At 50.9% G+C, this 23,629-nt stretch overlaps 8 protein-coding genes across 8 annotated transcripts; 5 read left to right on the top strand and 3 right to left on the bottom strand.

The window, feature by feature from the left end:
• Nucleotides 1–740: 740 nt before the first annotated feature.
• Nucleotides 741–2,107, bottom strand: L3040_006608 (uncharacterized protein; the record flags this gene model as incomplete). The annotated part of the gene is made up of 4 exons (XM_066154174.1): nucleotides 741–1,091; nucleotides 1,147–1,345; nucleotides 1,397–1,875; nucleotides 1,952–2,107. The coding sequence occupies 4 exons, from the start codon at nucleotides 2,105–2,107 to the stop codon at nucleotides 741–743; spliced, it is 1,185 nt and encodes a 394-aa protein (XP_066011153.1).
• Nucleotides 2,108–4,531: 2,424 nt separating this feature from the next.
• Nucleotides 4,532–6,807, top strand: L3040_006607 (uncharacterized protein; the record flags this gene model as incomplete). The annotated part of the gene is made up of 8 exons (XM_007292180.1): nucleotides 4,532–4,879; nucleotides 4,929–4,976; nucleotides 5,099–5,545; nucleotides 5,592–5,815; nucleotides 5,862–6,025; nucleotides 6,083–6,309; nucleotides 6,366–6,631; nucleotides 6,684–6,807. The coding sequence occupies 8 exons, from the start codon at nucleotides 4,532–4,534 to the stop codon at nucleotides 6,805–6,807; spliced, it is 1,848 nt and encodes a 615-aa protein (XP_007292242.1).
• A 737-nt stretch (nucleotides 6,808–7,544) lies between these two features.
• L3040_006606 (uncharacterized protein) lies at nucleotides 7,545–9,485 on the top strand (the record flags this gene model as incomplete). Its single annotated transcript, XM_007292179.1, has 2 exons — nucleotides 7,545–7,596; nucleotides 7,651–9,485. 2 exons carry the CDS (start codon nucleotides 7,545–7,547, stop codon nucleotides 9,483–9,485), a joined length of 1,887 nt encoding a protein of 628 aa, XP_007292241.1.
• A 776-nt stretch (nucleotides 9,486–10,261) lies between these two features.
• On the bottom strand, nucleotides 10,262–11,193 carry L3040_006605 (uncharacterized protein; the record flags this gene model as incomplete). The annotated part of the gene is made up of 4 exons (XM_007292178.2): nucleotides 10,262–10,470; nucleotides 10,533–10,617; nucleotides 10,758–11,010; nucleotides 11,072–11,193. 4 exons carry the CDS (start codon nucleotides 11,191–11,193, stop codon nucleotides 10,262–10,264), a joined length of 669 nt encoding a protein of 222 aa, XP_007292240.2.
• A 1,001-nt stretch (nucleotides 11,194–12,194) lies between these two features.
• L3040_006604 (uncharacterized protein) lies at nucleotides 12,195–14,777 on the top strand (the record flags this gene model as incomplete). The annotated part of the gene is made up of 4 exons (XM_007292177.1): nucleotides 12,195–12,293; nucleotides 12,346–12,723; nucleotides 12,771–14,405; nucleotides 14,463–14,777. 4 exons carry the CDS (start codon nucleotides 12,195–12,197, stop codon nucleotides 14,775–14,777), a joined length of 2,427 nt encoding a protein of 808 aa, XP_007292239.1.
• A 1,580-nt stretch (nucleotides 14,778–16,357) lies between these two features.
• Nucleotides 16,358–17,317, bottom strand: L3040_006603 (uncharacterized protein; the record flags this gene model as incomplete). The annotated part of the gene is made up of 1 exon (XM_007292176.1): nucleotides 16,358–17,317. The coding sequence occupies one exon, from the start codon at nucleotides 17,315–17,317 to the stop codon at nucleotides 16,358–16,360; it is 960 nt and encodes a 319-aa protein (XP_007292238.1).
• Nucleotides 17,318–18,181: 864 nt separating this feature from the next.
• L3040_006602 (uncharacterized protein) lies at nucleotides 18,182–20,041 on the top strand (the record flags this gene model as incomplete). The annotated part of the gene is made up of 6 exons (XM_007292175.1): nucleotides 18,182–18,225; nucleotides 18,368–18,408; nucleotides 18,508–18,605; nucleotides 18,678–19,329; nucleotides 19,379–19,968; nucleotides 20,018–20,041. 6 exons carry the CDS (start codon nucleotides 18,182–18,184, stop codon nucleotides 20,039–20,041), a joined length of 1,449 nt encoding a protein of 482 aa, XP_007292237.1.
• A 1,454-nt stretch (nucleotides 20,042–21,495) lies between these two features.
• On the top strand, nucleotides 21,496–22,972 carry L3040_006601 (uncharacterized protein; the record flags this gene model as incomplete). Its single annotated transcript, XM_066154173.1, has 4 exons — nucleotides 21,496–21,810; nucleotides 21,879–21,904; nucleotides 21,961–22,321; nucleotides 22,370–22,972. 4 exons carry the CDS (start codon nucleotides 21,496–21,498, stop codon nucleotides 22,970–22,972), a joined length of 1,305 nt encoding a protein of 434 aa, XP_066011152.1.
• Nucleotides 22,973–23,629: the final 657 nt, after the last annotated feature.

Genomic DNA, 23,629 nt, shown 5'->3' with positions numbered 1-23,629 from the left:
CAATCAACAAACATACATGCGTGTGAGTATGGGTGTGAGTGAACCCTCTAAGCACCACCCCGATCCTGTGCCAAAGCCTCGGATGAACTGGCTAAACCAAGTAACTGACCGTCAGGAGCAGCACAGAAAAGAGTATTTACTTCTCTATTTCCCTCCGTACTTCTAGATACCTACAACTACCAATCAGCGCCTCGCTAAATCAAAGGGTCAGCAACCCACATTCCCCCAGGTCCCTTGCCACTGACATGTCTATATTTTGTGTCTCCATGGCTTCCTTTCTTTTCTCCTTCTACTTTGCCTGCATACACATTTCTGCGTTTTGTGTCTCTAATCTCTGTTTTGCTCTTCCGTATGGATGTACTCTACTTACGGATACTTAATCAATTACATTTGATGTGATTGGTTGCCTCTGGTCGTTGCTGTTTTTGTTATACTTCGCGTCGTCTGCTCTGTTGTAGCTTGGGGCGTGAGAGTGAGTGGTGGCTTATTGCGTGCTGTTTTTTGGTCTCTTATACCGTCTCAGGTCTCGACAGAAATTCCTGCCCACTGTGTTTATTGTTTGCAATTCGTCAATTCACACGTCGAGAAGTACGTATTCAGGTGCCAGCCAGCTTCCGACCCCCCGCGCTCGAAGGAGCTACATTTCTGCATCTTGCCCCGGAGCTCCAAAGCAAATGAAAGCAAGCATATACCCGTCCCCCGCACCGCCAGGTCTTCTGCGAATCCTAGATAAAAAGTGTTCACTCTTCCGAGACAGTCCTAGCTGGCATAGCGTAAACACCCTCTCGTATCCCCTTCTCGCTCGAATCTCGCTCCGAGACACTGCTTGGACTGGGATTTCCATGGTCTGATTTCTCATTAGGTGCTCTCGCCTTGACGACGAATGGGGGGCGTTTCGTGAATGCGGCGTTCTTCATCAACGGGAGGTGGCCTTTGGCCTCGTTGTATCTCATCAAGACGAAGCCGATGATGACGGCGATCCAGTAGCAATTGTACGAGATGACGGATCCGTACGTGGCCGAGTTCTGCCACCCGAGCACTGCATTGAAGATACCCCATCCACCACCACCGTTCAATTCTGGATTACCGTACTGTACCGGGTCAGTCATTTACATGCTACGATGGGCTCATTCATCGGGTACTTACGTTGACATGCCAGACACTCTGATCAATGTCGTAGGACCCAGGTCCAGCGCCGACTTCTGCTGCATCGCCCCCAACTGCGTTATTCCAGTCTTGAGCTTGGAAGAACCAGACGGCTTTTGAGAAGAGACCGGCGGCAACGAGATAGAGGAAGCAGGTGGAGACGACGAGGAAAATTTGGATCTTGGAAGTGGCACCGGCCCTTGACCACTGTCAGCGATGAAGTGAGCGGGGACCGAGTATCGATGCTCACTTGTATATGACGAATCCGACAACCACTCCAGCAAGAAGTCCGACAATAACAGGAAGAGGCACGGCGGTCGCAGGGGCCGAGAACGAGACGCCAGCAATGAAGATGACTGCCTCCAGACCTTCACGGAGAACGGTGATGAATGGCAACCAGAACATGGCATACTTTCCAAGAGACCGCCTGAACCAGCCCGGTTTAAATCGCTCCTGCATACGTTCCTTCAAGCTCAGGGCCTTACGAGAGGTCTGGTCTTTTCCCATGGCTTCGGCAATCTTGACTTGCCACTTCTCTTGCATCTTGGAGATGCGGAGAAGAGCAGCCCCCATCAATGTGATGATCACCGATGCAATGATACCGAAGGTGCCTTCCCAATAGTACTCGGCATTGGCGAATTTGTTGCGGCCTACACCATAGAAGACTCCAATCAGAACACCGCCGATGACCAGAGTGATAAAGAAGCCACCAAAGGTTCCCATCCAGACCTGGGATATGTCAACATCCATCCCGCCGAAATGTGAGAACCCCAAGGATCTTTCCCCAGGAACCGGGGAGTCTTGCCTGTTTGCGGAGCGCTTTGTACATGGTAGCATCTTGATTCGGGCCATCAAGGGTTAGCTTGATGAAAGCGAGCAGGACCGAGACGATGATCGCGACCTCGATCGTCTCTCGGAAGACGATGAAGAACACAGGAACGGCGAAAACGTTCACCGTCATGACTGCAGCAGCGTTGGCGTGAATGTGAATCTGCTTGACAGCGAAGATGCAAGAAAGATTTTGGATTTTGGGCGAGGGAGACGTCGATATCGGGACTCGAGGACGAGGGGTCCAAGCCAGATATGGTGGTAGTGTGCTGGGACGATCAGATTATGCGACGCGGGATCAACGCGATCAGGTCGGTCCGATCCCCAGGTGTGAGAGTACCCTTTGAGCATCGTACGAGACTAGCTGGCCAGCCCTACGGCACTGCAGAAGGCTGACTCTGTCCGATGATCCAAAAAGCTTCCAAAAGGTTTTTTTTTTCCCTGGCAAGATTTTCCGGCGGTTTCAGCGCCCGAGGCTTGCAGATGCGGGATTTGATTTTTGGCCACAAGCGAGCGAGCGCCCAAGTTGGAGAGGGTGGTGAGAACTCAGCTGGCGATGGCGATGACGCTGGCGTCGGCGTCGGCGTCGGCGTTGTTGACTTTCGAAAACAATGCAGCCGTGCATGCGTTGAAGAAAGATTGTTTATCTTTGAACTTTAAATTTGATTTTCCATGATTCATTGAATTGCTACGTAGTACTTACTCCTCCGTACTACTCCGTATATACCAGTACAAGAGTATTATCAAAACCCTATTCCGTATCTTTTCCAGCGCTCCCCTCGTGCGGGATTGCTTGATTAAGAAAAGCGTTACTAAGAATCCTTGCGAAGCGAACTAAACAAGGGATCCATCATACTTTACCGCGAGACTTTACTTACTTTGGTATCTAATCTGATCCGATCTGATCCGCTCCGATCCGCTCCGCTCCGAATTTGTAGACACCGGATTGGCAGGCGCTGGAAATGTGACGTCGAGCTACCTCCGCGGTTCGGCTCTTTAGTCTTTCCTCCCGAAAAGAATAGCAAATGGCCGGAATGCCCACCGCGGATTTAGAGTTTCAACTTGTTCGTATGGAAGCACAGCGGTAAAGTATAGATTTTATTGATCCCTTGTCTAGTTCGCTTGCAGAGGTCTTCAGTCAACGCTTTTCTTTGATCAAGCAATCCCGTAAGAAGGGGAGCGCGCTGCAAAAAGATACGTAATACGCAGAGGTTATAAAAGGCTTTTAATAGCCGTTTCATGAATCATAGAAGTGATGTTAAAGTTTGAAAAGTCTTTCGATCTGATACGAGATCAACGCAGTTAGTTGTACTGTAGTACCGGTACGAAGGTATAGCGATGAAGTGTTGTCCCGGGTCAAAAGCAGAGGGGAAATACGTAGAAGCTGGCTTGCCTGCAAGTTCTTCAGAATAACGTCATTGCTTGACTGGGCGAAGCTTAGCTGAACCTTTGTCTGACTAAGAACAACAACACTTTACAATACCGTTGTATGTAGTATTTTCGGACGACTCTTTTACGAACTCTTGTCGACGCTGAAGGTACCTTGATTTGCAGAATACTGATTTTTCCTTTTGCACGCTTCCTTCTTTAATATACAGAATATGACTTTATTAGGTCAAGTTCGGGCTCTACACCCCTTTCGCTTTTGATCAGATAGTACTTTACCGCTAGACCTTTTGTACCTATCTTATCTGATCTGATCTGATCCGATCTGATCCGATCCGCTGCGCTCCGATCGATGGAGATACCGAACTGGCAAGTGCAAGTGCTAAAATAGAACCGGACGATCTAGAGCTTCGAGGCGTTTTGGCTTTAATTGAATGGTGGCGTCGAGCGAGTTCGGCTCTTTAGTGTTTCCCACGAATCAAACAGCAAGCAGCTAAAGAAGCCCGACCGTGAATTTGGAATATACACGTTTCGTACTTCGTAAAAGGCTACGATCTGATTCGATAAGGAAGGGCGGTACGCGAGTGATCGCATCTGATAAGGGAAATTGACTTTCCAGTCCAGTCCAGTCCAGCTGAGTATCACGAGTCCAACACCATGCCTTTCATAAGCATTTGGCCCGAGATTCTATGCATCCATTTTTTAGCATCATGTTACTTACAAAAACTACTTATTGCATTGGCTAATCCAGACTTCTACGACTCGACTCGACTCAATTGCATGCAAGACTAACATCGATACCCGACTACTAGTCAACACCGCCAGAAAGAAAGACAATTCCCGAGAATCGCCATCGCTATCGTGCTCTCGCACGCCGACGCCCAAGCTACCTATCGTCGCGATTAGGCTTGACAAGGACAAGCACCTGGCCTGCTCACACAATCAGATCATTTCTCCAAAGCACAGGGTCTGCTGGTGACTGTGCTTCAAACCCATCTACTGCCCCCAGGCCACCAAGCAGTCTTGTCGTCCTTTCAATATCTCGACAGCTGTGAGCCGGTGAGGGTCTTCTAGAGATCATAGAAGAAGAAGCGGCGTTCCTCGTGCTCTCTCAAACTCACTCACGACACGTACCCAAGAACTGTCGCGACAGCTTGCTTCTTCTTTCCAAATGGCGCGCTCGTGGTCATGGCTCCCTGTGATATCGGTCCTCCTTCTTGCGTGGAATGTACGCGCAGCAACGGTTACATATGATTTCAACATCACCTGGGTCATCGCTAATCCTGATGGCGTTTTCCCGAGAGCTACTATTGGCATCAACAACCAATGGCCTATTCCCGTTATCACAGCCACCAAGGGTGACCAGATCATTGTCAACGTGAACAACCAGCTCGGAAACCAGAGCACATCTCTGCATTTCCATGGCCTTTTCCAGAACGGCACTGCGGCAATGGATGGTCCTTCTTACGTCACTCAATGTCCGATTCAACCAGGAAGTTCGTTCACGTACAATTTCACTGTAAGCATCTCTGAAGTATCTAGATTCACCACAACTAATGTAGCAACAGGCACAACAGTCTGGGACCTATTGGTATCATTCCCATACCCGTGGTCAGGTCCGTAGATCTTCTCCTTTTCTCTCTCTCGACATGTTGGGATTGGGAAAATGTCTCAGGATCAGTGAATGATCCTTAGGTTCCTGGCATTTTGCTAAATTGGCTCTAACTTGCCGATTCAGTATCCAGATGGTCTCCGAGGCGCGCTGATCATCCACGACCCCGAATTTCCATATCAGGATCGGGTTGATGAGGAAATCGTTCTTTCCGTCTCAGACTGGTATCATGAGCAGATGGCAACTCTGACTCCAAAGTTCCTCAACAAGGCCAACCCAACTGGTGCAGAGCCAGTTCCACAAAACGCTCTCCTGAACGATACCACGAACCTCAGGGTCTCAGTCCAACCTGGGAAGACCTACCTATTCCATGTGGTCAACATCGGTGCTTTTGCAGGCCAGTATCTTTGGTTCGAAGGCCACAATGTGACCATTGTCGAGGTTGACGGTGTCTTCACGGACCCTGTGGAGACCTCGATGATATACATTTCCGCTGCTCAGCGCTACAGCTTCTTGCTCACCACGAAGAACGAGACAGGATCCAACTTTGCTTTCGTTGGCAGTATGGATACCGTAAGAAAGCCACATCATTTAGATGCTGTCTGCTAAATTCCAATAGGATCTCTTCGATCAACTCCCCGACGACTTAAATTGGAACTCAACCGGCTGGCTTGTTTATGACGATACTAAGCCTATGCCCACCCCGGCGGTAGTTGATGCACCCTTTGATTTCTACGATGATTTTGCACTGGTCCCATTTGACAAGAAGCCCCTTCTACCTGATGCGGACCAGACCATCACTCTCGATGTGATTATGGATAACCTCGGTGACGGCAGACCATAGTAGGTACACTCTACATGCAAGGGAACTTTTGCTAACATAACTAAGCGCCTTCTTTAATAATATTACCTGGGTCAGGCCTAAAGTACCGACACTCTATACAGTAATGAGCACCGGCGAGTCCGCCGCAGATCCACAGGTCTACGGGGAGTTTTCTCACTCGTTTGTTCTCAACAGACACCAGATTATAGATATAGTAGTCAACAACCTAGGTACGGACTCCCTGCGCTACCTATCTAGTCTGGGTGTTGTTAACGAACGTTCTGCAGATTCCGGAAAACACCCTTTCCATTTACATGGTCACAACTTTCAAGCCATCGCCCGTTCCGAGGATGAAGCAGGTTCTTTCGACCCGACAAATGCTACACAGACCAAGTTTCCCGCTATCCCAATGCGTAGAGATACGTTCGTCCTGAGACCAGAAGGTCACATTGTCCTACGATTCGAGGCCGATAACCCAGGCGTTTGGTTATTTCACTGTCACATAGAGTGGCATGTATGTCCTCCTTAAACAGTCACCTCTGTGGAAATAGTGCTAATCAACATCTGTAGGTTGACCAAGGTTTGATTGCAACCATGATTGAAGCTCCATTGGATATTCAGAAATCCCAGACGATCCCGCAAGACCATTTCGATGCGTGTGCTGTCGGCAAGATCCCAACTGTGGGTAACGCTGCTGGCAACACTGAGGACTTCTTTAATCTGAAGGGTGCAAATACCGCACCAAAGCCGCTACCCGACGGCTTTACAGCTCGTGGTATTGTGGCTCTGGCATTCAGCGTTCTTGCCGGTGTTATTGGATGTGCTGTTATTGCCTGGTATGTCATTCTACAAAACTCAAGTCCAAATGTAGCTAATCAGGTCTTCCAGGTACGGATTGGCAGACATGGGGGCAGCGAGCATGGCTGCTGAAGAGCGCCGTGTTGCAGCTATGGGGGCTATGGGGTCCATTAAGAGTATATCTGATGTATCTGATCAGGCTGCGATGAAGTGATTATACGCGAGCAATGCCTTGGATTTGACTGAGGCTACTGGGTTCTGGCCCGAGCAATTTCATTTGACGAGAAAACGATACCAGTAAAATGATCGATTACCTTTTATGCCCGTCGGAGAGTATTGTGCTCTTCTGACTTGGTGCTTTGTATATACTTACGAATAAATAAAAAATACCATAATAGATATAGTCAAATAATTTACATGTCTGGCTCCGGGATCAAGATCCTCTGGTTGTTTTAACTATAGAACGGTACAAAGCATCCAATTAGTTTATGAGATAAAAATAAGCAGAATACTAAAGCAGTTTTCAAAATAAAATATGAAAAGATGAGTTTAGAGAATATTGTTAATTTGTTTTGTATATCTACCTATTTGGTTGGGGTTGTGTTCTGCCGATATAGAGCCGAAATACGAGCCACGCAGAGGTTTACACTGCTGAATACTCACTGATGCTTCACAGTGCTCCACAACTGATACGATCTAGGTTTCTCACTGCCCTGTATGTTTCGCTGAAGCCTAAAATAGCCATTAGTCTACAATTCAACTTCAAGACGCGCCAAAGGCCTATGTTAAGCCTGTCCTTTCCGATTCTTTGCATCCGAAGTTTCTTGTATCCCAAGTGGATACGTTTCACCAGATGGCACGCGCCTCCTATTTGTTCGGCATACAGGTTGGCAGCGTGCCATTGAATCTGAAGTGAAAGATTGTGCTTTCTCAGGCCCCATACTTTTGAAGATGGCTGGAATCAAAGGCCGACGTCAAGCATGGTCTCTGGGAGATACATATGGTAAAGATTCTTCCCACTTTCAACAATCCTTACTCTACTAACTGGCCCGCGCAGACTTCATCGCTACCTTTCTCTACAAGCCGGGTATTCGAACCACCATCCACTCTACCAGACGCCCATACCGGACCTCAGCGGCTCACAGAAGTACAAATAGACTGGATGGGCGGATCGCACCACTATCCCCAGCCGGGAACGGCTCAAGATGCCAGGAGAATGCCGGGGAGAGACGCCATTTCCACGACTACTTCGTCACGAACCTGCCTTCCTCCTCACTCCACCCCGATTCTCGATCTGCCGCAGGCCCATACCACAAGCTGCCCCGATCGGCTTCTACGCCGCACACGCCCGGCTCCGGCCCGTCTCCTGCGGCCATGGTCGGCGTGTCCCGCGAGATGACCGTCGTGCGGATCCCTCTGCGGAGCGCGAAGCACCATTTCGGGGTCGCGGTCTCGCGCGGTACGCGGCCGTACAACGAGGATACGTACCAGGCCGGCACGCTGGAGATCCCGGCTTTTGCAAGGAGGGCGCCGATCAGTCTAAGCCGCGCGGGTACGATGGCTAGCGCAACCTCGGCGGACAGTGCTAGTGGCGATCCGCAGGTGTTCTACTTTGGGGTGTTTGATGGGCATGGTGGTAATGAGTGTAGCGATTTCTTGAGGGAGGAGCTGCATGATTACCTGGAGAGGACTGCGGTTACGTTTGGCTTGGCATCGAGTCTCAAGATGGGGAGAGAGCGGGAGAGTGATGTGAAGGGGTCTAGCCAGCAGTATGAGGGGGGTAGCAAAACGGCGGAACAGGGAAAGGAGAGTGAGCAGGATGTTGTGGGAGAGGCTAATATGCCGACGAGAGGTCATGATGGGAGGATCAAGCAGCCGGAGCACCGCCCTGCTATTGAGAGTCAGAAGCCGGTGCAAGCTGGGTCGAACAAGGGTAACAAGGCTGCGGAGTTAGAACGGAGCCTGGTTGCGCAGTGGAAAAATACCGTTGGTGGGTATTTCAGACGGTTCAGACCCGAGTACTTCAACTTGCCAACTTCAGACCGAGAAAACCCTCCCGGGGTTGAGAGTCCAGTCTCCATCGAAACAGTCCTTATGTACGCCTTCCTCAAAGCCGACCTGGACTTCGTCACCGCACAGGCGCAGAAACCAGACCCGGAAAACCACAACAGCGACAAGCCTCTGAATGCAGACGACATCCTCGGCGAGCCGGCGTACATCGGCCCCTCCAAACACCGCATCGGGGGTCCCACGCGCTTCGTCGGCGGCTCGACAGCCTCCATCGTCCTGATCTCCACCCCGGCCCCAACACCATTCTGGCACCCCGCCTCTCCGTCCTCCCTCGTCGTCGCTCATGTAGGCGACACGCGCGTCTTGCTCTGCAACACCGCGACTGGCCTTGCAGTCCCCGTCACCACGAACCACCACCCCAGCTCCTCAATCGAGGGGGCTCGGCTCCGGCGCTACGCGGCGACGTTCGTCACCGACTCGTTTGGCGAGGAACGCATGTCCGGCCTCGCCAACACGCGTGCCTTCGGCGACATGCGCAGCAAGCGCATCGGCGTGTCCGCCGAGCCGGAGATCCGCCGCGTCGATCTGGCGCCCGCTGAATACTCCTTCCTGGTCCTCGTCTCCGACGGCGTCAGCGGCACGCTGAGTGACCAGGAGATCGTCGACGTCGTCAAGGAGGCGAAGACACCTGAGCAAGGTGCGCGAGACGTGGTCAGTTTCGCTACCGAGGTGAGCAGCGAGGGCGACAACGCTACATGCTTGGTTGTCCGGCTTGGAGGGTGGGAGAGGAGGATTGAGGGCGGGACGGGGAGCATGGGGACCAAGGAGATGAGGGACTTCCGGAAGGGGGAAGCGTTGGATCCGAGGAGGGGGAGGACTTGATGGAGGTTTGGCGGCGAAGCGAGGTATGTGTTTAGGTGTGGGTGTGAGTGGATGAAACGAGAAGGGGGGAGTAGGGGAAGGCATTCATTCGGAGTCGGGAGCTCTGCATAGTATTCTACGCAAATGGGATTTGTCTATTTATTAATAACCGAAATTTAAAGATGAGACCCGCTGGGCTCTTCGCTTAGCCCCTTTTCTTCCTTGGCCGTCGAAATGAGCGCGTTTGAAGCACATCCCGGGCACACTGACATTCATAGGTACTAGGCTCATTCGAAGGCTATATCAGCAAGCTCCGAGCAGAACCACGGTGGGTCAAAACAAAGAGGTAGCAAGAGTCCCCTCACCTATGTGTCAAACAGCAGTCCCCTCGTCTATCTATGTACGTATTTGACGAGTACCAGGCTTAGCTAGGTGAGGGGGGGGGGGTAAGGTAAAGTATAGAAAGCTCTGAGCGGATACTCGATATATTTAATATCCCCCCTCTCTCCCCCCCCCCCCCCCCCCCCCCCCAAAAAAAGATATCAACGCGTAATTGAAGAATACTGATGGGAGCGGCATAGCGAATAGCCATACCAGAGGCTCGTATGGACCTCTGGCTACTGCTACTTCCTCGGGGAGGTCCCCAGGAGTGCAGTCAGGATCCAGTGGAGCGCATCACACAGATTGCAACGAGGGCCAGCCAATTGACAGAAAGACGACGAATTTGCGCGAGCCCAATTAAATTTACATCCTTACTCTGATGTGATAATCTAGGTAATCGTGTCGCAAGAAGCAAGTCACAGCTCGCCATTCCGCTCCATGAAGAAGTTCGCGCCCACGACCTCGAGGCCTTCCCTCTGGGCCCAGTCCCGCACCCCGTGCCGGACCTTGCCGGTGCCACAGTGCTGGCGCTCCGAGGGGGCTGTCAGGTTGGAGGTTGCGCCTTGGAGGAGGACGAAGACGTAGCGGTGGTAGCCCGTCTTTGCTGGCGGGGCGGGGGATTTGTCTAGGGTTGCGGAGGGGTTAGTTAGAGAGGGGGGCTTAGGGGAGGGAAGAAGAGAGAGTCACATTCGACGATATCCAAGGCATTAGAGCCGTTTGAAACGTCGAGTACGAAGTCTTTCTGGTTCGAGGTGGGGACGATGGCGATCCACTGCGTCTAGCGTCAGTCAAGGTACATCTCTCATAGGCAATGACACCAGCCAGCGATTTTCCGACGAGCCGCTCTGGAGGAAAAAGCCTCTGTTTATAGTGCTAGGGATAGCGGTTAGCAGATAGCGGATAGAGACGTACATGGCACATCTCAGACCACTTCGGGTCGTCCCGTGACTTCGCATCCGGGTCCGTCAGCGCGACCACAAGGCCAGCCGTGCTGTCCAGACCCGGGCAGTAGATCTTTATCGTTGGCCGGTCTTCTGTGACCGATTGCTTGAGACTGTTCCCGAGGGTCACGGCTCGGTTGCTCTTCTTGCCGTAGAAGGGGGCGAGGAAGCATCTTGGCTGGAAGTCGTCGAGGACTTCGCTGATGATTTTTGCCGCTTCCAGACTGGTTGATTCCTGAGTGGTTAGACGATTGCTGATATGTTGTGTCGGGGAGAATGGCTCACGCCTTTCGGACGGCTGCGAAGCTATCTTTGCCTAATGCGATGGGGGTCTGGGCTGTAGAAGTTGCGAGGCTGGTGGATGCTGGTGCAAGGAGGAGGAGGGTGATGCTGATCATGGAACGCATGATGGGAGTAGAATACCGAGAGGATTGGCAAAAGTTTTCTCCAGTGTATGGCCAAGCTTACAATTGAGGACTTGTAAGAGAACGATCTTGCATCATGAAAATGCACGCTCTCCCCTTCATCGTTTGTTGATCAACATCGAAGCAGCTTCTCTGATGTCATCGTCACGTGTACCCATTTCTTTCAACATTTGGCTTCGAGAAAGATTGATAGATAATTTAGAACGATAAGCAAGAAGCAATGGAAGATTAGAGCATGACTGTAAATCTTCGGGGTAAAAAAAGCATCTGGTGGCTGTGTTATGTGCTTGAGTAGACATGAAAGGAATATTCGGACTCGGAAGGCAACGAAATTCGATATACAAATCAAAAATGCATCGCAGCAAAGGCGCAGTGATCAGGCGAAGATGCAGTATCACTTGAAAGGAGAAGGACTCTCGATCTATATAGAAGTGAGATCAATGCAAGGAATTACCTATACCACGTATATGCTGGCTGTCAACAGAGCAAGTAAATCCTTGCTGCTCTACACCTTCGGGATTGGAGTTCTGCACAGAATATAATGAGATGAGAAGCTTGGGACGAAGGCCAGATTTAATGAATGTTGGAATGTCTGCGGTTCTCCGATTCTATATCAATACGTTTATATCTACATATTTATATCTATATATTCCGATCCTCCAGCTTGAGGCAGGGATCGTAAGGTTGGTCTTGGGTCTTGGCGAGCCTGCCTTCGCCGACGCATAACCGTGGAAATTTAGATTCTAAAGTAAACACCCTACGGCCACCCCTCGAACATCCGGACAGACCAGACCATCACCATAACCACTGTTCACTCAACTCACCACGGCTATACCGAATCTCTCAAACGTTCATTAGAATTACTCTGCGCCAACCGTTACATCTGGGTCAGAGGGCGACGCTGTCTCGACGCGACATAGATAGCTGTCTGAGCTCGCTGAGCTCGATTGCCCCCCAACCGATATCCATTCCAGCTCGACAAGATGGCATCTCTGGGCGAAGACCTCTTGGGGATAGTCAACAAGTTGCAAGACCTTGTTTTTAACACTATTGGCAATGATAGCTTGGATCTGCCGCAGATTGTACGAAGGACCCTCGGGCACATCTTCCATCAACGGAAACTAACATCGTCAGGTCGTCGTGGGGTCTCAGTCGTCCGGGAAGTCCTCAGTTCTCGAGAATATAGTCGGCAGAGACTTCCTGCCCCGTGGAAGTGGTATCGTTACTCGAAGACCGCTCATTTTGCAGCTCATCAACATCCCCTCCGAGGAAGACGACGCCCCCGAAGCGCACACAGCCGCGGCCGTAGCAACACAGCCAGAATGGGCAGAATTCCACCACATACCGAATCGCAGGTTCACGGAATTCCAAGACGTCAAGCGAGAAATTGAGAACGAGACGGCGAGGATTGCGGGAAGCAACAAGGGCATAAATCGGTCGCCCATAAATCTCAAAATTTACTCTCCGCACGTCCTCAGTCTGACTTTGGTTGATCTGCCAGGTCTAACAAAGGTACATGAGGGTTTAGAAAAAATGAAGCGGAAGCTGACTGCTGCTAGGTACCGATCGGCGATCAACCAACAGATATCGAGAAGCAGACTCGCAACCTTATCTCTGAGTATATCGCAAAACCCAACAGCATAATTTTAGCCGTTTCCCCCGCGAACGTCGATATTGTCAATTCGGAGGCTCTGAAACTCGCCCGCCATGTTGACCCACTGGGACGGAGGACAATCGGGGTTCTCACCAAGATTGATCTGATGGACCATGGAACGAATGCCCTTGATATCCTCTCTGGGAGGGTATATCCACTGAAGCTTGGATTTATTGGTGTTGTGAACCGCTCGCAACAAGACATCCAGGGAAACAAGTCCCTCGCGGAGGCCCTTAAATCAGAATCAGACTTCTTCAAGCATCATCCCGCATACCGCAACATGGCAAATCGATGTGGCACTCAATTCTTGGCGAAAAGCCTCAACACGACCCTGATGGCACACATCCGAGAACGCCTTCCAGACATCAAGGCACGACTCAATACATTGATGGGACAATGCCAGCAAGAACTTGCCAGCTACGGAGATATGCATTTCAGTGGAAAGGAGCACAGAGGATCTCTGGTGCTTCAATTAATGACTCGATTCGCGACTTCTTTCATATCTTCCATTGATGGAACATCAACAGAGATTTCGACCAAGGAGCTTTGTGGTGGTGCCAGGATATACTACATTTTTAACTCGGTATTCGGAAACTCTCTGGAGACCATTGATCCTACGACAAATCTCTCCGCTCTGGACATTCGAACAGCAATTCGAAACTCTACTGGACCTCGACCGAGTCTATTCGTACCCGAACTAGCATTCGATCTCTTGGTGAAGCCACAGATCAAACTCCTAGAGATTCCCAGTCAACGATGTGTTGAACTCGTCTACGAAGAACTTATCAAGATTTGCCATACCTGTGGCTCTACGGAGCTGACCCGATTCCCTCGGCTCCAAGCTAAGCTTATCGAGGTAGTCTCAGACCTTCTCCGCGAAAGACTGGGTCCTTCTTCATCTTATGTCGAATCTTTGATCTCGATACAGCGGGCTTACATCAATACTAACCATCCTAATTTCCTCGGTGCGGCAGCTGCGATGAGCAATGTTGTGACTAATAAGCAAGAAAAGGAAAGGAAAAGACTTCTCCAGGAGGAACGGGAGAGACGGGATCGACGACGCCAGAAGGAACTTGGAACAAATGGCACTGACACGCCAGAGGATCAAGAAGAGGGCGAGGATAAAATTGAGAATCTACCTCAAAGGAAGATGCTGCACAAGGGTGGTCGAAGCATGTCTCCCGCGATCCGAGAAAACGGAACGGGAGGCATTGCAGCTACGATGAACGGTATGAGACCTGGCTCGCCGCCTAGATTCAATGGGCAAGCCGTAGGCGGTGCCCGGGACTCCTTCTTGAACTACTTTTTCGGCAAAGACGGAGCTATGCCAGCAGGTGGGGTAGGTCCTGGGCAAGGATCTTCATCGGTCCAGAACCCAAATCTCGGTCGGCATGTCAGTCAAAGCGCCGAACCAAGCTTTAGCCAAAGTATCCGCAGGCAGGAAGAGCGCCAAGTTCCAAGAACTCCGGCCCAGCAATTACGAGAGGACGACTACGAGCTAGGCAGAGCGCAGAGGGATTACGACTACAACTCACCATTTGTAAGATTGCCGAATTTCGCACTCTCATACATGGCGAACACTAACTGGCCTATCTAGGGAAACAATAGCGAGCCAGCTCTGACGGACCGCGAGGCTATGGAGACGGAGCTTATCCGAGCATTAATCTCGTCGTACTTCAACATTGTACGAGAGTCGATAGCGGATCAAGTTCCCAAAGCAGTTATGCATCTTCTAGTGAACCATTCCAAGGATGTCGTACAGAATCGATTGGTCAGCGAGCTCTACAAGGAGGATCTCTTCGAAGAGCTCTTGTATGAAGACGATGCGGTCAAGAAAGAGCGCGAGAAGTGCGAGAAGCTGCTCAAGACCTACAGAGAGGCAGCTAAGATCGTTGGCGAGGTAGGAATATAGGGAAGGGGCATGTCTTGAATGGTTTCGAAGAGGCGCGATTGGTACGATGAGGATGATGGGCAACGACCTGTAGAATACTGTATTTGTGTTTATGCGTCTGTTTTCTGCCGAGGGCTCTACTGTCCTAACTCCTCTATCACTGTGGCCATGTGTATACGAATCGAGTTCCACTGACCTTCTAAACTTCTTTGGACAGGTGCCGAGTGAACGGGGTTGATTCCATGGCAAGTCTGATCTTCACAACCAGGGTTGGCTTGCAGCACTTTCTGTTTCTGGCTTTACCCAGTCCTGGTGCTTACAAGGTCGATCACAGGATGTCGTTATTTTTTTTTTTTTCTCCCGAGAATTTACGCTCAATCCATCCGGTTGGGATCTGCTCTGCGTCCCGGACGACAGACCGCCGCCACGCCGCTCCAATTTCCGGCACAGGTCTTTCTTGCCCCGCGACGAACTCTGCAATCCTCTGCTGCGCTCCCCGACGCCTAGGCCAGCCCGCCCACCTCACATCTCACATCTCACATCTCGCATCTCGCCAACTCAAAACAACACACCCACCCGCTCCCCCCCCTAACTGTAACTACTTACTTCCCAGCACATACATACATACATACATACCCACGGTACAGGCCTAAGTACTACCCCTCGAGGGTGCCTCAAAAGTCTAGTTTCCACTTTAAACCCCCTGTTTTCCCTACCCTCGAGGGGTAATACTTACGCCTGCGACGTAGTACATACATAGGTACATACATACGTAGATTACTCACCTCACATCCGACTACGCCACGCGCACGACGCTCTCTTCTCGCCACCGGACAGACGGGGGCCGGGAGGAGGATATCAGCAGGCGTATCAATCGAGCGGCTGGTCTTTTTTTTTTTTTTTTTTTTTTGAGGAGAAGAATGTTGGTTGGATTTCTTGCTCTGATGCCGATGGGCTCTGACGGGGAGTAGAATAGATAAGTGCTCGAGGGGGGAGGGGGGAGGGGAGAAGGGAGTGGGGGGAGGGGGGTGGTGTGTCTTTTGGTGGTGCTTGGTTTGGGGGAAGGGGAAGGGGAACGGTGGGAGGAGGAGGAGGAGGAGGAGGAGGAGGAGGAGGCTGTAGCAGGTGCTTGGTTTGGGATGAGAAGTGGTGGGCGGGGTGGAGAGGGTTGGTGGATTATCATTTTTATTATTGTTGTTATTATTTTTTATTTTTGGGCATCGTGGGTTGAACTGAACGTCCTTTCAAGAATGAGATGTTTTGGATTTGGGATAATGTGTTTGACTACCGGTACCTATTGGGTGAGAGTACTAACTAAGCTGTACCTTGGCTTGGATCGTTGCCTGCTCTGGACGTCTGAAGATCAGACGTTTGTGAAGAAGAACCCCTAGTGACCGAAAGGTCTTCTTCGTCTCACACCTTTAGAAGCTCGAAATCGAAACTAAACGGCCTCCATTATATACAAATTGAAAAAAACGGTACCCCATCGTGGTTACCTCTCATTCTCTAGTGCGAGGCCCGGTTGCTGCTCCATAGGAAATCACTCGACTCCGTAGGCGGGCGACAGAGAGCTGCCCTCAACATGCTGGCAAGTATTAACGCTATCCTAAATGGCCCAGGATAGCATTGAGCCTCCTAATAGCCTTCGTCTTCGACTGTTCGATCCCATGCTCGTCCGCCTTCAATTCTTCGACTTCCCTCCTCGCTTCCTTCACAAGCGGCAAGAGTCCACCCCAGACCTCATCCGCGTACCGATTCAACACGTCACTCCAGTCATTCAGATACTGCTCTCGCGCCTCTTCCCGGCCTTGGAAATCCGGAAGTAGATTCAGCGCGTTGTTTTCAGATAGATGACCATGCTGTTCAGGAGCAGGCAAAAGATCCCTTGTTCTCTCCCTCAGCTGGGAGATCTGAGCAGGCGTGAGGCCCCAGTCATAGTTCTCATCTTCCTCCATTTCCGGGGGGGTCTCTAGGGCAGCAGGCTGTGATAGTAGGGCAACGACATCCTCGCCATCTCTGCTCTCTTGCTCCGCTACCGTCCTGCGTGAAGAGTCGGCAAGTTGAGCTAGGGATCGCGACCAGGCTTCGTCGAAACTGCTCCTCGCGTCCGCCACGGGGATGGTGCCGAAGCTTCCCAAGGGGACGAAGGAGGGGATTCCGTCTAGAAAGGAGTGGAATTGTTGTTCAGAAGCTTGGACGTGTTGCTCACTGTGGGTGGTTCGCAGGCCGGAGGAGCTGCTCGCTTGGGAGTTTGTTTGCGGATGACTTGGCGTTGATTTGGAGCTCTCTGCCCAAGCTCTTCCGCTGGAGGATGCACCGGGGAGCGATCGCCCCTTTTCTGAACTCGACGCAGCATTTTGTAAGTCGGTCGCGCTGGCCGGGGCCATGGAGGCGTTCCGGGTCAGTCCTGTAGCCGAGGCTGCGATGCGGGAAAGGAGGGATGGAGCATTCTGGTTTGAAGTTGCATCATCTTCTTCAGATTTGGCTGGTCCTGTCCCATTTTCTTTTTCCTTTTCCTTTTCCTTTTCCTTTTCCTTTTCCTTTTCTTTTTCTAAGGACATGGCGATTTGTGAGGGGATGAGGTGAAAGTCCAAATTATATTGCTGCATAAGTGAGGGATGAGGTTGAGGGAGTCGCTCCACCAACCGCGAGGACAGGCCAACGATACATGCGAGCTGTGAGCTACGATGTGAGCGAGCGAAGTGGGGCTGTAAAGACCTGAATTGTTGTTTTTATATAGTTCATATGGGTGGAATCTTCATATGAGTGGAATCTTCATATCGGGGGAATTGATGAGCAAGAAGGGTTGAGTTGCGAGGTACCGTAACTGCCTATCTACCGGTATCTATACGTCAGGTAAGTAAGTGATGAGCATTCACTTTACTTACCTACTTACCTACTCCTCCCTCCTCACCCTCGCTCGCTCCGCCAAGATCAAGCTACCGGTACTCAACCCCACGACAACCTCCACCACCCGACCGCCAACCGAACACGAAACCTCACCATCGTCCCCAAAGCACCGCACCGCACCGCACCGCATCGCGCATCCACGACCCTTACTCTGCCTCTGCTCCCTCTTCCGCAAACTTCCCTTGATCTGCAGACCCGTCCCCGAAATTCGGATTCTCGACCGACCTGCGCGCACACCGTCCTTGCCCTTCGTTTCCTTCTCCTTCCCTTCTCCTTCCCTTCCCTTCTCCTTCCCTTCCCTTCTTACACCCTCGATCCATCAGATCAGCTCCGAGAAACGCTTGCCTACCTACCCCGGCCAAGATTCACCCTCTGCCTCTCGGACCTCTCCACCTCTCGACCCAGTCCCGTCGAGCTCGCATCAAAATACATCTCCCCGCCCACCCGCAACCAAATCACCCTCTCCCAAACATATCTGTTGGCGGGAGTCGATCTCGCCCTACGGTTCTTGAAAGATGGTAGACGGGGACCCGAACTCTCCAACTTGGAAGTTCACACAGTCAGTCACTTCTTTCCAATCCGATGCCTGCCTACTTTGCTATACACCTGCTTTTCGTATTTGTGGCCGCTGCCAGAATCGAGGGCGCTGCGGCATAGCTGCGTGCGCATACAGATCTACCGTGCTAACATGTATGATCTAGGTGTTTTGGTGATAAGGGAGACGTAGAAGATATTACCGAAGGTTGGTTGCAGTCTCATGGGCCCAATCCCGCTCCAAGATCTGCGCGCCCTGTCATCCACTCTCTGTTAGACATTTGTGGCTAACAGGAGCCCTCTCCAGCCGATATCATTTCCACCGTCGAATTTGACCATACGGGAAACTATCTTGCGACCGGAGATAAAGGAGGTCGAGTTGTGCTGTTTGAGAGGAACGAAACGGTATGTATTCCATCATCGGACGTGTTACCCAAACAAATGTCTATGCTGTCAGGCTGACGTTGTCGACCCCAGAAAAAAACCTGCGAATACAAGTTCCACACCGAATTCCAATCACACGAGCCCGAATTCGACTACCTGAAATCTCTCGAGATCGAGGAGAAGATCAACAAGATCAAGTGGTGCAAAAGACAGAATGCGTCACACTATCTCTTGTCAACGAACGACAAGACAATCAAATTGTGGAAGGTCTTCGAGAAGTCGTTGAAGGTCGTGGCAGAGAATAATCTCTCACAAGATCTGACGCCGGGAACTGCTGTCGGAGGAGGGGGTGGCATGCGAGCTCGCTCGAATGTTCACTACTCAAGCTCTCATGACCTCAAACTACCCCGCCTTACACATCACGATACTGTGGTAGCAGCGGTCCCTCGACGAACTTACGCCAATGCCCACGCCTACCACATCAACAGCATATCCGTGAACAGCGACGGAGAGACTTTCATCAGCAGTGACGATTTACGGATAAATCTATGGAACCTCAACATCCAAGATCAGAGCTTCAACATTGTTGATATCAAGCCAGCAAACATGGAGGAATTAACAGAGGTGATCACAGCAGCCGAGTTCCATCCACAAAGCTGCAACTGGTTCATGTATGCAAGCTCCAAGGGCACCATCAAGCTTGCGGATATGCGAGAGAGCGCCCTGTGTGATCAACATGCAAAGCGTGAGCCACGTCGACCATGGCCCACCATTCCTGCTAACGTTTTTCCTAGAATTCGAACAAGAGGAAGATCCTTCCGCCCGTTCATTCTTCTCGGAAATCATCTCGTCCATCTCAGACGTTCGATTCTCTCATGACGGCCGTTATATCCTTTCACGTGATTATCTCACCGTCAAGATCTGGGATGTCAACATGGAGAGACAACCGGTGAAGACCATTCCGATCCATGAGCACCTCCGACCTAGACTCTGCGATACCTACGAGAATGATAGCATCTTCGACAAGTTTGAGGTGGTCTTTTCAGGGGATGCCAAGAACGTGATGACCGGAAGCTATAACAACAACTTCATGATCTATCCTTCTGATCCGGACAAAGAGGTCGAGGTCGTCCTTCAGGCGGATAAGTCAGCGTTCAAGGCAAAGAAGGTCGGTGTCCCAACACCGATCAACTCGACTAGCCCGACTGCCACGAACGGAAAGAAGGGCGGCTCCAGAGCTGGTAGTCCCGCGGCTGTTGGCGCCGGTCAAGGCAGCAGGATGAGGAAGGAGACCGATGCCGATCAAATTGATTTCAACAAGAAGATTCTGCATATGAGCTGGCATCCATTCGAAGATAGCATCGCTATTGCAGCGACCAATAACGTAAGTGCACAGGATATGGTATGGCGATCCTTGGCTGACAGCCCTGTAGCTTTTCGTCTTCTCGGCATTGTAGAATTGTTCCTGCATGGAAGTGGTCTCCTGGTCATTATCTCGGCGTTCTTACAAGGCGAGCAGCGTTCACACCAGATCCCTGGGTTCCGTTCATTCTCAAAGGCGTGGAGGTCATCAGGGACGATTGTGCGATCATGGGTGGTAGAGAAGATACCACAGGTTATATGGAGGGGACTATGGTAAATGACCGGGTGGCTAGCACCTTTTTGACTGGGCCGGGCTTTAGGTGGTTCTGAAGTTTCCGAAGTTTCCTTGGAGGCTGTCCGTCGGAGGAATGGATTGCAGAATTCTCCCGGAGTCGGGCGGGTCCTCCGCAGTCCAGATGAAGTAGTCGCCTCGCAAATGAATAATGCAAAGAGATTTCAATAAGTTTGGGCCGTGCGTGTGGTTGTGGGGGAATGCAGTGGGTGGTGTCTCAGAGTATGCATGTACGTAGTATGATGGATCGCTTGGGATGCTACCAAAGCATCAAACCGAGGAAGTTTCGAGCCAAATAATGCGATTTGTCCAAAGAATCGCAGTCCACGGTCGTCCAGGATCTTCGGCTGTATCTTTTTTCCTTTTTTGATTAGCCATCCACGGAGTCTGTTTGGAACGGAAATATGGAGGATATATCAACATCGGGTGAAGGATCTTGCATTGTATATGAAACAATTAAGCATAATTATCCCCGGTGCGGTGTTATTTTCAACTCGGGCTTGGGAAGGTCTGGGTGTCTGGGTGTCTGGGTGTCTAGGTGTCTGCCATGCCCTGCCACGGCTGCCCTCTCAAGCCACTTCCCGGCTTTCTGGCTAAGGGAACATACTACCGTACTGTACCTCGAGAGCCGAAAGCCATCGCCGCTCAATACCCGTCTGCACCTACTTATTTATCCGTACGGGCCAGCGACATACATCGACGACCGAGTGCCTCTACTCCATCCACCTACTTCCTTCCTTCCGGTCTACGTGCAATCCACCCGCTCAGTCTGACCCCGTATCCCTTAGCCATCTCTCCTGCCTCCTACATCGTGTCCGGTCCGGTCCTGTCCTGTCCTGTCCTGTCCTGTCCTCTCCTGTCTCGTCCTGTCTCGCTGGCCTTCGAGGGCTCGGCACTTGTCCGGGCTTAGCGCCATCTGATCTCAGTTGTTGTAGGTCCATCCTTTCCCACGCGTTGCTAGTTGTACCTTCTTCTTCAGCACGTAAGCTGGGCCCGGCCGTGTCCTCCGTACGTATCAGAACATTGCCTTGTCTTAGTTCTCGATCTTCAATCCACCCCTCCTTTCACATTTCGTTAGCAAGCCCCTTCCCACCCCCCCCAGAACATTCAATCCAATATCTCTGCAACCCTCTTTCTTATCGATCAACCCATCCATCCATCAGCTCGCTAGCCAGCCTGCACAGACACGGTCTCGAACGAAAAAAAAAAAAAAAAAAAAAAAAAAAAAAAACAACAACAAAACCCCCCCCAGACCGGATGGCGAGACGACGTAGGGCTGACTCCAGCAGCACGCAGCCTCCGTCCATGAGCACCGGCCCGAGACGGCGATCCACGCTCCGCGACCTCCAAGCTTCCTCGAGCTCGAATGCTGCTGATGGCGACATCATAACCCCCAAGATCATTGACGCACGCCTCTCTCTAGAAAAGGCCGAGATGTATGGAATTGACGACCCGCGTCCGGCGTCGTCGAGAATTATGGCACTGATTGGGCGCATCTTCATCGAGACGATTCCGCAATGGTTGGCCGTGGGTGCTATGCTGGGCTTGATATTTGGAGGGTGCTGTTCCAATGTGAGTCAATTCCTGCTCGAAGGACATCTAGGATCTTGGAGACGAGAGGCTCATACTTTCTTTTGCAGGTCTTTGCACTGGAGGCTATTGTCAAGTGAGTTGGAATCTGGGTTGGGACTATATTGAAGATACTAACAAGACGAAATTTAGGGTCGAGCCTGACAGTGGCACCCTGCTGACCTTTGTCCAATTTCTCTTCGTGGCGACTACAGGATACTTCTCGCAGTTCGACCGAACTCGACCACCGTTCTTCCTCAAGCCGAACCATGTCCCGATACGTCGCTGGATCATCAACATCCTGCTCTTCTTCACGATCAATGTTCTGAACAACCACGCTTTCAGCTACAATATCTCCGTGCCTATACATATCATTCTTCGATCAGGAGGTAGTATTACAACCATCGCGGCTGGATATCTTTGGGGAAAGCGATTCTCCAGAATCCAGGTCATTGCGGTCACTCTATTGACCATTGGTGTTATTATTGCTGCTTGGTCTGACCAGCAGTCAAAGGTAGGCATACTGTTTCTGACTCTACGGCCTACACTGACACCTTCTTAGAAGAATGTGATAACCACCAGTGACCTCCCACCCTTCAGCACCGGTCTCGCAATCCTCTTCATCGCCCAAGTACTATCAGCAATCATGGGTCTGTACACCGAAGAGACCTACAAGGCATATGGACCCCACTGGAAAGAGAACCTCTTTTACTCTCACCTCCTCGCCCTCCCCCTCTTCGTGCCATTCATTCCCTCAATGAACCGCCAATTCATCAAACTGGCCGCCTCAGCGCCCCTGGGCCTCCCTGCCTACAACCAAATGACCAACTTTCCAGTCGAGCTCCAGAAAGGACTAGACACCATCCGCATCCCCAGCCAGCTCGCCTACCTCGTCATAAACGTGCTCACGCAGTACGCTTGTATCCGAGGCGTGAATTTGCTTGCCTCAGCTGCTTCGGCGTTGACTGTGACGATTGTGTTGAACGTGCGGAAGCTTGTTAGTTTGTTGTTGAGTATTTGGCTGTTTGGGAATAAGCTGTCACCTGGGACGCTGCTCGGGGCTTTTATTGTTTTCTTTGCCGGGGGCATGTATGGATTAGAGGGCTCGAAGGGGTCCAGTAAGGCGAGGCAAAGAACGAACATTGCGAACGGGAAGGCAGGATAATCTCAAGGCCTGTCCCACATAGATTAAGAGCCGAATCAAATAAGAGACCTTATAAGACAGTCCGTTGGAGTCTGATACGCTCGGAAGTTCTCTATGATCGTTGAGTAATGATTGTCTGTAGCCAATTTCTTCCGCCGTATATCCCTCGCCTCCCGCCCAGAAGTTTTTACCATCTACATGTAAGAGAATTCCGTGGCTGACTTCCATCAACTGGCGGGACGGACCGGTGGCTCAGCGGCGTGTAGTCGTCGCTTAGAGCCATATGAGCCTCTGATACCGTCAGTTTGATTGTAGATTGTAGACACCGCAAAACCTATTAGATTAGGTTTGTAGATTGGAACCTCATTATAGTACATGAGCTTCCAATTGAGTTTTGCCCTTTTTCTCTTTTATATATACATAGACATATATATATATATATTCATAGTTTTTTCCAAAAAAAAAAAAAATCTTTTTTTTCTTGGAGACAAGCTACAAATGTAGCTAAGTAGGTATGTTGTGCACATCGTGACTGAAGTAAGCATTTAGGCGAATCCCTGCAATATGTAACCGCAAGTACAGATGTCAGCCTTGTCGAACCAATTGACTTGAAGACCATACTTGTAATACATAAACGAATTAATTGAGCTCTGCAACGCGCCTGATCTGACTGATTCG

The sequence above is a fragment of the Drepanopeziza brunnea genome (assembly GCF_022702325.1).
Source record: "Drepanopeziza brunnea f. sp. 'multigermtubi' strain 214-2 chromosome Unknown ctg11, whole genome shotgun sequence".
Taxonomy (NCBI): Eukaryota; Fungi; Ascomycota; class Leotiomycetes; order Helotiales; family Drepanopezizaceae; genus Drepanopeziza; species Drepanopeziza brunnea.
The sequence above is the reverse complement of the archived record's forward strand: the minus strand, read 5'-3'. Positions and strand labels throughout refer to the sequence as shown.